Below are 13,489 nucleotides of genomic sequence, written 5' to 3'. Positions count from 1 at the left end.
TGATAGTGGTCACAACTCTGTGCTCAAGAGGAGCTCAGGGATCCTCTCCAGGCAGATGTCCTGCTTGTAGCTCCCCTGGTCACATGTCTGGTGTTTCTGGACCTGGAGAGTGCCAGAGGTTCCTGCAAAGGCTCCCCACATTGCTCCCTGGGAACCTTTCTCAGCACATCCCTGCTGGTATGGCTCTACCCCATCTCTTGGTCTTGTTTTCCCTTTTTCTTCTCTTCCTGTTTTCCTTGCCATTGCTCCTCATCTCCCACCCAGCAGCTGGACTGCAGAGAGAAGTTTCTTAGCTGGCTACAGCCACTTAACCAAAGGGCCAAGTTCCTCAGGTGAGATACATTGGTGCTTTGAGACCCAGGCCAGGGCTCCCACGTTGCCACGGGCAGAGTCCTGAGTGGACCTTGGCACCGCTGCCTGGCAGCAGGAGCAGGGGTGCTGCATGACCAGCACTGGCGGGGTGCTCTCTCCTCCACCTGACTGCACCTCTTAACTCTACAACACATCAGGTCTGTAATGCATCGCATTTGCATGAGCACAGCAGTCTGCCCAGCATCTGGAAATCCCCAACAAATGCACAAATTCCTCTTTCTACACAGAGAAAATTTCTGCATGGGAGAAGAGGACCTGTTGGGGAAGCCTGGGTGCTGGGTACCCTTTTCACAGTCCACTGGTTTTGGCCCTCCACTGCAACCTTCATGGGGGAATTGTATATTTTGTGGTTCCTCCTTCTCTGTGTCACTGTGGATCAGGTTATGTGTGGGTTTGGGCGTTTATTTTTCCTGTAAGTCTATTCAAAGTCAGCAGGATCTCTAGAGAGCTCGGTGGTGGGTGAAGAGCAGGGTTTGGCCCTGAAGGCACCATGGTGGCCGTGGTGGCTGAGATGCCTTGCACACTTGAAGGGAAGGGCAGGCTCTGTCCAAGGCTGCTCCTGACGGCAGCATGTCCCTTGCTCAGGGTGGGGAGAGTTGCTGGGCGAGCAGGGCAGAGGCAGGGATGACCTTGGAGGCACCAGCCATTGCTTTCTCTGCTCAGGAGCTCACGTGTGCATGGGTGAGATCAAGTCCAGGAACATTCCCCATTCCTGTCTCTCTCTTACACCAAGCTTGATCTGGTTGAGGGCACCTCCTGTCAGGAGACCATGTCCTGGTGGAAGGATGGCATCAGAAGTAGCTGGGGCAGCCCCAGGGTCTCAGAGCCACCGAGAGCCCCGGCTGCCTGCCCTGTGTTTTGCAGACAGGGATGAGGCACAGCTCTGGGGTGGGAGCGCCCTGCGCCTAGGGGACGGTGCATGTGCCTGTCCCTGAGACCCCTTTGCCGTGATGCTCCTCTCCCAGTGGGTGCCTGTGCTCTGAGTGGGGGTTTCTCCCCATGTGTGCATGAACGAGTGGATGTGGTGGGCCCCGCATTGGGGACCGTCGTGCCATATGGCTCTGTATCTGTGCGAGACGGGCAGCTCCTGTCTGGCTGATACCAACTGTTAAATAAGAAATATATTTAAATACATATATATATGTATATTAAAAAAAAATAATAATAAAATTGATGGAATATTAAAGGTACAACATGCAGCAGTTGGAGGCAGTATGTGCTTTGTGCCAGGCTCTGCTGGGGTGAAACGCAGCCAGACGTCAGGCAGCTGCAGTACGAAATCCCTGTAGCAGTGGGGGACCAGCCCCAGTGCTGGTCACCCCTCCTGGTGGGCAGCAGCAACCTCCCATCCCAGGCTAAGCGTTTGCTCCCCCAGAGCAAGCCTGGAGCACTCCAGGCTCCCCCAGGACATGGCTGTGCGGAGGTGGGTGAGTCCATCCTGCCGCCTGGATAAATCCCTGGGTGCTGCAGGTCCTTTACCCGGGAGAGCCACCAGCATCCCCACTGTGACACAGGCACACAGGACAAAGAGCTGGGGTGGGCAGGGCTCATGGGAAAGTCACTTTTAATGGTTTATTGCCAATGTTACAAAGGTTGACACACGGTCAGACAGGCGGGAACTACATCGGAGTTGTAAAAACACCAACAAGTCTAGGGTTTTAGTTTATTTCCCAAAAAAAGAGAGAGGGGAAAAAAAAAAAATAATAATCAAAGTTTGCCTTGGCCAAGCTGACTGCGTGTCCCGGGGATGCCTGGGGCATGAGCCGGTGTCGCTGCAAACCCTGGGTGACCTGGGCTTTGGGTTGGCAGTGAGATGGGCTGTGGGGTCCCAGGGCAGTCCCCAAACCAGCCTGGGATGGGGCAGGACGCGGTGGTCTTCCCAGATCCACAGGGCCCCAGCTGTCCCATGTGGCACCAGCCTTGCCCCCCTCCTCTCCCCACTTATGGCAGACCCTTGTCCCCACCGCAACAGTGGCAGCAAGAAAGGTGGAAAATGCCCCTCCATCAGTGCTGGGGACTGGCAGCACCAGTGGCTCCCACGAGTGGGTGCCTGGGGACCTGGCTGTTGTCGCCCACCCCACCCAGGGTGGGGGTCACTTGCCCTGCTTCAAAATAAACCCCTTAAGATGCTGATAATCTCCGGAGTGTTGGTGCAGGCACCGTTTTCCTGGGGTCAGCTCAGGCCCAGGCCAGTGCACACTGTCCCTGTCCCACTGCCCTCTGCCCCATCCCTCCCAGGGCTGCAGGAGCCCACCTGGCCAGGATATGGCGGAGAAGACCAAAAACAAAGTTTGTGCTTTGTATACGAGACCCTGCCTACACCGAGGGGCTGGGGAGGAGGCGGATGCACTTGCCCCATGGTCGAGGCTACCCAAACCCCTCAGCCCCTTGCCCCCCCGGCAAGCTACGGACATGCACACACACACATACACGCACGCACGCATGGGAAAGGGGGTCCCCAGGGGGCTGGGGGGACAAGGGGAGGAGGAGGAGAAGGTGGCCATCTCCTCAAAACCATGTCAACACCGAGCCAAGAAAAGTGCGTTACCAGCCCAGTGGGGAGAATAGAGGTGCAAAGTGCACCCCCAGCTCCCCCGGGCACAACGCTGAGCACCCTAGCACCCTGCCAGCAGCCATTTACCCCTTAAAACTAATTTTTTTCTTTCCATAAGCCACTCACCTCCCCGTGACACTGCTGACCTGAGATCTTTTGATGGAAGGATGTGGCTTGCACAGGTGCTGTGAGCTGCCAGCGATGGGGATGGGTCTCAGCCACCCACTCCCCGCACAGTGATATGCCGCCCCACGCTGCCCCATTTTCCCCCAGCTCCATGGCATACCCCACTGCTGCTCCTTGGCAGCGGGACCGAGTAGGGTGGTCATCTTGCCAGAGCAGGGTTCTGGAGGACGAAATGAGCACCCCCAGCCTCCCCACATCCCACTCCAGCTCTTAGCACTTGCTTCAGCCTGGGGCAGCCAGGGGGCAAGGAGGTGGGGCTGGTTCCCCTGCTCCCTGTGGTCCCAGGGGCAAGGAAGGGGACATGGGGCTTGGTGCTGCCCCTGGAGCTGTGGGGGTGGCAGGGGAGACCTCTGCTTCCCCTGTTCCCCTTGACAGACAGTTACAAACACACACAGAGAAAGGAAACCGTAACCTTATAAAAGACACTGAACGCAAACGCCTGCGTGTTTGGGGGCAGCCCCGGTCCCGTCGCTGCCTTGGCTCCCCCTGAGCCCCCCACGAGTGGCCAGGCAGGGGGCCGAGCTGCCCGGGGCCAAGCGGCCAGCGGCCCCCACTGGGCGCCTAAGAGCCGATGATCTGGCCGGACCATGTCTCGTGCTTTGTGTGGGGTGCCAGGTTGGTGAGGACCACCTCCACTGCCTGGAACTTCTGGTTCTTGGGAGGGATGGGGCAGACCTTGTACGTCACCTCGTCCCCCTCCACCGGGACGTACTCCCCCTCAATGCTGCAAGAGAGGAGAGGAGAGGTGGTGGGGCTGGGACCAAAAGCCAGACCCCCACCCCCGACCACCCAGCACCAAGGAAGGCACCCGAGCCACCAGCTACGCCTTGGGGAAGAAAACCCACTGGCGAGGTGGGGTAGAGGACAGACAGAGCCCCATTCCCACCCCATGGAGACATCCGCAGCCCACACGTCTCCAGCCCCATGCTGATGGCACAGCTCCCCCAGGGTGTCCCGGCACCATGTGACCCCCAGACTTACTCAGACACGTGGACAAAAATGTCCTCGGTGCCGTTCTCAGGGGTGATGAACCCGTGGCCCTGGGAGCGAGAGAACTGCTTGCAGACTCCCTTGAAGATGGGGCCGGCGGAGGCACGTGCTGTCCTGCGGGAGGAAAGGGACAGAGATTTCTCACTGGTGGCACTCAGGGGGCAGCACAGGGAGAGGTTTGCTATGGAAACATGGCATTCCCTGGCAGAGGGCATGGCACCCACCCGCAGCACCCTGGGCAGGTGGGTGCAGTGATGCCAGGCGCCGCAATGGCAACATGCACCGGGCATAAAAGGTTTTGTAGATGCTGCTGGTTACCACGGTCCCTGCTCAGCTCAGCCAGAGCCAAACCTGCTTGCTGCGTGCCGGGTACTTACGCCGAGTAGGTCCTGGTCCTCTTGGTGGGGAGGGGGCTGGGCAGGTCCCGCAGCAGGAGGTTGCCCCGCTCCCAGATGCGGCTGCCCTCCCGCTGGAAGGGGAAGGTGGGCCACACTGGTGACTTGGGGGAGTGCAGGGGCGGCACCGCCGGTGGGGCGCTGGGGTCCGACGACATGGTGGGATCTGCAGGCTCCTCCGTTTTGGGGATGGGCAGGTGGGCGGCAGGAGAAAAGGTGCCCGGGCGTGTGGGACTGATGCCTGAGACCTGGGGAGCAAAGGAGGAGTGATTACAGGTCCCCCCAGGGGGGCTTTTGGTGGAGGCAGTTTGCTGTCAGGAATTGCCCACTCTGCTCCTGGCCCCACATCTGTGTGGGCAAGGCAGCATGCCATCAGCCTTTGGTACTGGGCACCAACCCCTGGCACTGGGCATTGCCCCAGGAAGCCCATCCAGGATGTTCCAGCAAATTAATCCTGAGGGAAAGAAAAAGCCCAGTTTGTTGCTGCGTCTTTCATTTTCCAGGATAATCCCACATATTAGAGATGAAGTCGCTAGATCAGTACGCGCCCTGGGAGAAGGAGCAGCTGAGCACGGGCTGCCATGGGCAGGGACTGTTTTGGCAAGGATACCCATGCTGCACCAGGTCTCCTAGCCTCTGAGATCTCCCCCAGCTTGAGATCTCTGCTAAAAGGGTGAAGAAAAAAGGCTGAGAAAACAGGTAGGTCAAGGTTAGGGGTCTGAGGTCTCCCCACCACTGGAGGTTGCCTCATCGCTATGGCACTTCGGACCCAATCCCAGCCCCAGTCAGCGGCTTGCTGCCCGACCAGCCACATTCCTACAGGGAAGGGACACCAGGAGGCTATTTCAGGGCCACTGGCAGCACACAAACCCCTTGGGCTCCTCAGACGAGCCACAACACAAGCACAACCTCTTGCCGCTCTGGTCATCAGGGTCCAGTTTTTGGCTGGTATCATGTGGTTTGCAAGGAGTTAAAGCCCCAGGGGTTAACAGCCCCTTTGGCTGTCAGAGGATGGCCAGGTCCCCTGCCGAGCCAGAGCAAAGCCAGAGCAATCCGTGGGTTGTCCTCACCAAACCACCTTGAGCATGAAATTGGGAGGGGGGATGTGGGTGTCTGTTTAAGCATTTTTAAGCCTCCCAGCAAGAAGCTCTGGTGTGTGATCAGCACTGCAGCCGCTTGCTCAGAAAACCTTTCCTCTACCCATTTCTCTTCCTATCAGTCACTGCTCCTGACGTTGGGTGTCTCTGTCTCAGGGTGTCCCACATCAGCAGCTGTTTGGGGGTGCTGGGTGGGGGCTCATCTGTCTCCATCACCCCTCAGGCTCGGGGGTTTCCCCATCACCTAGAGCTGAGGAGCTCAACATCCCTTGGAGTTACCATCCCCTTCCCTGCCACCCCCCCCCAGCCCTTCTTGCTCCACTGGGGCGTGCGGCACCTTTTGGGAGGACACCTGCACACACCGGGAAACCCAGCAAATATTTAATTTGATTTCTGACTCATCTGCAGCCTCTTGAGATGTGGAGGCCCTGGGGGGACGTGCAAAAGGGGGTCACCTCCATTCCCAAATTAGCAGGCACCAAGGACATGGGAAAAGATTTCTAGAGCAGCTGAAGTTTCGAGGAGGGACCAGGCGACTCCTGTTCCCCTCACTCCACCTCTGCTTGCTTCCCCTGACAGGGGGTCTGCCTGTCGCCAAGCCCTGACCACTGCCAGTCCCACTTTGGTGTCCATCCAGGACTTAGATGTTTCCTAACAACTGCCCCCTCTCAGCCCTGCAAAGCTTCACCCCGAGTTCCAGGCAGCAGAGGCCACACTATGGTCCCACCCCAAGACCTCCTTGCCCTCTTAGACAACTTCCAGCTGTGGCCACAAACCCCTCTGAAACGTCTCTCCCATCCGCCCCTGCACCAAACCTTTCATGCGCTTCAGTGGCTCCTCTCTGCCATGAAGGAACTGGAGCGCACGTGCCTGCCTTCTGCTCCACAACCCACCCCGCACTGGGGCTGCTCAGCTCCCAGCCCACCGGGCTCAGCACCTCCTGCCTCCATGCCCAGGCTCAGCATCTCTTTTCCCTATGTCCAGGCTCAGCACCTCCTGCCCCCGTGCCCAAGCTCAGCTTCTCCTTCCTCCATTCCCAGGCTCAGCATCTCCTTCCCCTATGCCTGGGCTCACCACCTCCTTCCCCTATGCCCAAGCTCAGCATCTCCTTCCCCATGCCCAAGGAGCTTGGAGAGGCTCAGGGAACACCCAAGCAAGACACCCGAAAGCCGGGGCAGCCACCAAGCTGCTTCTCTGCTGCCATCTGTGCCCCTCATCTGACCACTCTGCCTGCGCTGGCGAGCAGCCAGGCCGCTTTTGGGTAGCAAAAAGCAATGTGGTCCCCAAGCATCGCTACAGGATCTGGTGCCTTCCCAGGAGGTGACAGGGCAGGACTAGCGAGACCACCTGGGGGAAGTGGCCCTCAGTTCTCTGGCGCATCATGGAGCCGCCACAATGAAAATGGCGTCACCACGGCGCGCCTCCTCTGTGCGCGCTTTCGCTGACAAGGCCTTTTGGTTCCCCCACCAGATTAGGGACAATGGAGGGTATTTAACCTGAATAACGATGCTTGGAGCAAACTATTAGTATGCTGAGGGGGTTGGTTGGCGCCAGCAGAAAGAGCTTCCTCTGATGGGTCCACAAGGGACTGGAAAAATGGAAGTTTCCCAGAGGCAAAAGAAAAATAAGAGGCGAAAGGGAAGGGGTGTGCGAGAGGGGGAGCCTTGCAGGGACAAAATGGTGTGGACAGATGAAGTGGCAACGGAGAGCGGGTTTGCCCCAGGTTCACCTGTGTGACCAGCCCAGGCTGGGGTGCCCTGGAAGGCTCCCTGCTTCAGGGGATGAGCAATGGTGGGGAGTAGGAGCATGTTGGACGTCGCTGGGGAAGAGGCAGCAGACAGCCTGCTCCTGAGGCCCACGGGCAGCAGTGGAGGTGCCCTCCCAGAGCTGCCATTTGCCCCCACGAGCTGAACTTGCCCCGCGTGCGAGAACAAGCCAGGCATGACTGCCCCTGGGCACCTTGGGGGGCTATAGCTGGCCCGTGGGGATATGGGGGAGAGTCCTGGCATGGGGCAGCAGCTCCCTGGGATAAGCACAGGGACAGGGCACAGGGAGGCTGTGGAATCCCCGTCCTTGGGGGTATGCAGCCCCCCATGGACACATCCCCCAGCAGCCTGCTCTAACTGAAGCATTGCACCTAACTCCTGCCTGAAGTGGTGGATGGAGCAGAGACACCCAGCTGTCCCCCAGCCATGCCAAGGCTGGCTTCCGTGGCCAGCAGTACTCTGCCCCACTTCAGTGCGTGGTGTGAGTACCCCAAATTTGTGGGTCAGCCTTGGGGACCAGTGGCTGAACACCCGTCTTTGCCAGTGCCGGTGAAGCTGGCTGAGCGAGAGCTCTGGCACCACGGGGGGCTCCAGGGCGGTATCCTGCCTCCCATCTCATTTAAATCCCCGCAGCAAACAAAGGGACCGAGGAAATTAAACTCACAGCAAATGCAGGCTGAGAGAAGAAGGGAGAAGCGAGCATGTCCTCACTGGTGTCTTCTCCCCTCCCAGCCCAGCCGCACAGCAGGGAAAGCCTCTCCCACCCTCTTGTCTTCTCCTTCCCTCCCTCTGCTCTATCCCACTATCCTCTCCCCAGCCCTGGCTCCCTTTCTCCACGCTGCAGCCCCAGCAGGCAACAAGGAGGGGGCACCTGGGGGGACAGGAGGCTTTTTCTTCCTCTCCTCCACCATCAGCGGTCACACTAACCTCCACTGGGGCTGAGAGCATCTCTCCCCACCCCAGGTCTCTCCTGGCCTCACAGACGCCACCCACACCACTGTGTCCACCCCACACACGTACAAGGTGCAGGGACAAAATCCGGGTCACTTGAGGAAGCAAGCAGAGGCTGCAGCAGCCCGGCTTTGCCGTGAGGCACGGGAAGCCTTTCCAGCATAACAGCCCCCCCCGCCACTGCTGGCAGGACCTCCACTGAACTCCTCTCCATCTCCCCTCAGTGGCTTTGCTCTGAGAGTCCCCTGAGGTGAGAGTCCTCCGAGGCAAGGATTTGCATAAGCAGCACCGAGCTCAGCGTTCTGTGGAAGGATGCTCTTTGTAAAAAACACACCCCACCTTGTCCGTCTTCCCCCCTCCCCAAAGAAACCATCTCAGATCAAAACCCCAGAGACCTCTGGTGACAAGGTTTCCTTCGGCAGCGGCAGCCAGCTTTGCTTTTATATTTTTTGGTGGGCAAGCTTCCGAGCCGAGCCGAGCTGACAGTCGGGAGCGCTTGCACTCGAGCGCATGCAGGAAACCCAGGCCAATTAAGGCAGACAGGCAGTAGACACATCAGCTTTTATCTCGAGATCCAAGTACCCCATTCATCACCAGCCACTGAAAGGTCTGCGGTTTATCAAATAAAATCACTGTCTCTCTCCCTCTCTTTAAAGCCAAACACGTTGACTTGGGTGCTGGCTGTGACCTTGTTTAACTAAACATGCTTTCAAGGTCCCCCAAAGGGGGGAAGGAGCCTTTTGAAGAGACAACAGCCTCTGTCTGCCACTCCTCGTTCATTAGCAGCAGCGTAGAAAAACCCCTCACACGTCCCTCCGCCAGGCGGGGGAATACATATTTAATTGGCTTAATCACCCTTGGTGCGTCGGCCCTCCCGCGCGGCACTTCTTTGTGCTCCTTTCCATCCACCGGGACCCCCGGGCTGCCCAGGACGGATGGAGAGATGGACGGGCAGCCGGGCAGCCGCTCTGCTGGTGGCTGTCACGCTCCAGCTGCGGGACATGACCCTTGGGCTGGCCCGCTGTCGCCTTTATGGGCTATTTCCTTTCACGCCCCCGCATCCCTTTGCAAATCCCCGGGATGCTGTCAGCCACCACGCTCGGGTTCCCCTGTGCTGCTGCTCTCCCCTCCCCAGCCGAGGAGCTAGAGGTTACTTTCCCTCCGCTGCCTTTTCCAGCAAGCTCCTGCACAGGCTCTTCCCGGCTGCTCGCCATCGCGTTTTCTCCATCCCTCGCAACTGCAGTGGCCCCAGTTTAGGAGTCAGGTTTACCTCCTGGCTCCTTCCACCCCAGTAGCAAAGAGGTCTCAGTATGTCAAAAAGACCACCTCATCTCTGCAGCCGGCTGCTGGCAGCCATCTCCTCACCCCACGGAGCAGGGAAAGCGATATTCTGGCCCGCCGCCATCCTCGGGGAGGCTGATGCCCCCCCAGACCCAGCTTGTCTAGACACGGGCTGAAACAGAGAAGAGATACACCCCTCCAGACGCGGGAGCGTGTCCCCAGAGCTCGATGCAAAAACAAAAATCCCATTTTTCAGCTGCCTGGCACATGCACGTGCTGAGGGACCCACCAACAATGCCATGGCCAGCAGAGACCCCGAATCGGCATCTCCCCGTGGGGGCTGCTGTGAAGGGCAGCAACCAGCTGGGGAACTGGGATGGCTCCAGGCAGGGGTTACCACAAGCAGGGCCACCACAGCGCTCACTGGGGCTACGTTTCTCCATCCTCCCTTCCTCTGAGGAGGCTCACAGCCTCGGCGTCTGGCAGGTTTTTATAAATGCTGTCTCTGTCCAATGCTAATGAAAGCCTCTCATCTCCCCCCCCCCCCCCCCCCCCCCCCCTTATTTTGGTTACCAGATCATGCCATGAAGAGTTAAAGACCAAGCAAAGCAATTTCCTTGCCTACCTGCATGTTAAAAACCCCTTTGCTGAGACAAATTACTATAGGTAAAATAAACCAGGCGGTTTTTGGGGAATATACACTGACAACGTCCCCTCCCCAGCTAAGCCAATCACGCTCACAACTTCAGGGATCTTTGCTGAGATAGTCTCGCCTACGATACAGCCTGCTTAGCGCTAAAATATGAATGTCACCTTTATGGACTGATTATAAAAAGCTCCCTTAGTCAGTGCTGGGCTGCCCAATTCTCAGGGAGGCCATGGGGGAGAGCAAGCAGGCTGCCAGATGCAAAGGGGAAGCAAAGGGAGAAGCCATCATGGAGGCTTGATTTACCTTTTAAGCATATATGCATAATCATCACTCCCAAATATCAGATTTGTGGGGTTTGGTTGTTTTGTTATTTTATTATTTTTTTTTCATTAGAATAGTGTCTGTTCAAAGACCTGGCACAAACGTCCTCATCCGCGTCCTTCCTTCCTCCTTTGTGGATCTAACTTGCCGTCTGCAGGAATGAATAGTGCAGCCAGTCCCAAAGAAAACCCAATTCCAGCCCCCACCATTATCAGCCCGCTTTAATAAAATGGATTTTTTTACAAATCGCCTCCTCCCCCCCATGGCAATTGGAGAGCTGGGTCCCAGCTGATCTCAGCCCTCTGTGGCAAAGCCCCAGCTATTTGCCCCCCGGCCAAAGCAGACCCGCAACGAGGCCACCACCACCCCCAGAGGAGTTATTGTTCCTCAGGCTGGTGGGGAATAACCAAACCGGAGGAGGGAAGTCCCGCTTCACCCTCGCACCTCTCCGCCGCTCTCAAAAGGAAAAAGCAGCTTTGAAAGAAAAAGGCGGTGCGTGAAGTTTAACCTCCAGCTTACAATAATAGCCCGGGCAAGCTGGATGGCCATTGTGCCTCCCCCTTACCTCCTTAGCGGTGATGGGCTCCCTGGAGCTGTGTTCTGCCAAGCATCGGTGCTCGGTGGGTCCGAACGCTCCTCCGCTGCTTTGCGAGGAGCAGAGTGGTCTCGCCTGCAGCCCGGCTCTTGGGGGGCTTTCTCCCTCTGCCTGCCTGCCTGCCGGCTGCTGATGGGTCTGCGGTATCTGATGTGTGTATGATGCGCGCCTCGCACACGCACGCACACACACACACACACGCATCCACACGCCTTCCCCTGACGTCAGGGCCAGGCCAGGGGGAGCGGGCAGGTGGGAGGGATCAGCCTGGTCATTTCTGAGCCAGGCTTAAAGGAGCGAGTCTCGATGGGGGGCCGGAGGGGATGGGGATGAGGGTCAGCCCCGGTTACGCGAAGCAATGCGCATCGGTGGCACGGCTAGATGCGACGGGGCAGCCCCACAGGCTGCAGGCACAGCGGGAGATCGGGGGGTGGGAAGACCCCGGAGTGGGGGATGGAAGTCTGGAGCAGGAGGGGTCCCCCGCGATGGGTCAAACCTCTCCTCTGTCAACCTGAGTCCCGCTGGTGCCACTGCAGCCACTCTCCCCGCTTGCCCATGCCTGCAGCCCCCCAGCACCCACAGGTGCCACTGTCACCCCCAGGCACAGCAGGGGAGCAGTGGGGGACACATGCCACAAATCTATCCCACCATCCTGCTCCAGGCTCACAGCCGTCACAAACCCAGGTGCTTTCTAAGGGTATTATGTCTAGCAGTGCATTATGCCAATCCCCCCGGCCCCAAAAGATCATGCCTTTCTGTTTTCCCCCATGCCAGTGTCACTGTGCTCAGGAGAGCCATCTCCTCGGGCAGACGTAACGTCACAAATCAGCCTGAGACTTTCTCTCTGGGGGGCGCGGGGTGATGCGACGGGGACAGGCATCAATTGTTCACTGCATCCACTGGGGAATAGGGTGAGGAGTAATGGGGTTTAAATTGCAAGGACCAAGATCGATGCTAAGCATTAGGAACCGCTTTCTAACAGAACAGACAGTTAATTACTCAAGTAGATTGCCTGGGGAAGCACCAGAGTCTCCATCACTAGAGGTTTTTGAGAACAGTCTGGGTGGGCATCCTTTGGGGGGAATTTAGGTGATACTGGCCTCATTTTGGAGAAGAAGGGTAGACCACACCAGCACCTTACCACACAGGTCCCTGTGATCCTGGAATAAAATTTGCAAGAAGCCTGACCAACCGTGGCGCAGTGTCAGTGCTGCAGGGAGCTGTCACGGGCATCTTGTGACATGGGGGTGTTGCTTTTGGTTTCTTAAACATGACTCTTCCCTTGAGTTATTCTAAGTAGCTGAATGTGATGGTGCCAACCAGACCTGTTCCTGAGGCTGAAGGGTGGTGTAAGAGTTATGTGGGAAGCCACGAGGCATGTTGCAGAGTCAGGAGACAGGGTCATGGCTGTATCCATCCATCCATCCACCCATCCATCCAGGTAGCTGGGTGTTGATCCATGGCTGCCCCAGGGGCTTTGGCAGAGGAGCAGGATGGCCAAGCAGTTGTGTCTCTCCTGTCAGGGAACTATGGTGCAGAAAGAGGCCTGATGGACAGAAGAGACACAGCCCATGGTAAGATCACCAAGGAGCACTGATGGTGGGTTCTCCCATTGCCCATCACGCTCTGCTTGTGGCTTTTCAAACAGTTTTCTGCGACGAAACAGGAGCCCCATTCACTCCCTACAGACACCACAAGGCTTATCCCTCCTATCTACCCTTCAAAACCTTGTGAAAGAAGGAAAGGAGAAAAGCAGCCAGCTCTCAGACTCCACTCCGAGTTTCTCCTGAGATGGCCCATGCTCTCCTTGGTGACAGCTCTCCACATCCAGCCCAGGAGGGCCTTGAGCTGGAAACAGCTGGATGCCAGAAGAGTGCTGGGGACAAGTGGTATGGGCATGCCCTCTTCTTCCCCAGGCATTCATTTAACATTTGTACACTGAATATCATAAATACCTGCACTTCCCCGCCTGATCTGTGGTACACCAGGGTTAGCCGCGTGCCCAGCTGCACGTGTTAAACCATAAAAACTGAACAGAGGAGATGAGCGTCAGAACCCGACTCTCCCACGTAGTCGCTGAAGGCTCTTGACGGAAAAGGCACGGGGAACTCAGAATACATTTGACTGGAAGGTGGCTCTGGGCATGCGCTGCAGCAAAGGAGGCAGAGTCTAAAGCATGCAAAAAATGATAAAAGGAGAAGAGGGGAAGCTTTGATCACACAGAGAGAGGGAGTGGGGGTGCCGGAGATGCCTGCAGAGACGGAAGCAAAGGCAGGAGCGTGGAGGACTTTGTACGTGAGAAGATACATAAATTCCTTTGGAGAAAATCAAA

At 57.5% G+C, this 13,489-nt stretch overlaps 1 protein-coding gene across 1 annotated transcript; it reads right to left on the bottom strand.

Annotated features, from left to right (window-relative positions):
- Positions 1 to 3,673: 3,673 nt before the first annotated feature.
- CSDC2 (cold shock domain containing C2) lies at positions 3,674 to 10,563 on the bottom strand. Its single transcript, XM_074169039.1, is given in 5 exon segments — positions 3,674 to 3,836; positions 4,094 to 4,216; positions 4,480 to 4,745; positions 10,406 to 10,453; positions 10,456 to 10,563. Coding segments are annotated over 5 exon segments (708 nt in total).
- Positions 10,564 to 13,489: the final 2,926 nt, after the last annotated feature.

The sequence above is a fragment of the Numenius arquata genome, chromosome 2 (genome assembly GCF_964106895.1).
Source record: "Numenius arquata chromosome 2, bNumArq3.hap1.1, whole genome shotgun sequence".
NCBI classification, from domain to species: Eukaryota; Metazoa; Chordata; class Aves; order Charadriiformes; family Scolopacidae; genus Numenius; species Numenius arquata.
Note: the sequence above shows the minus strand (reverse complement) of the source record. Positions and strands in the feature narration are given on the sequence as shown.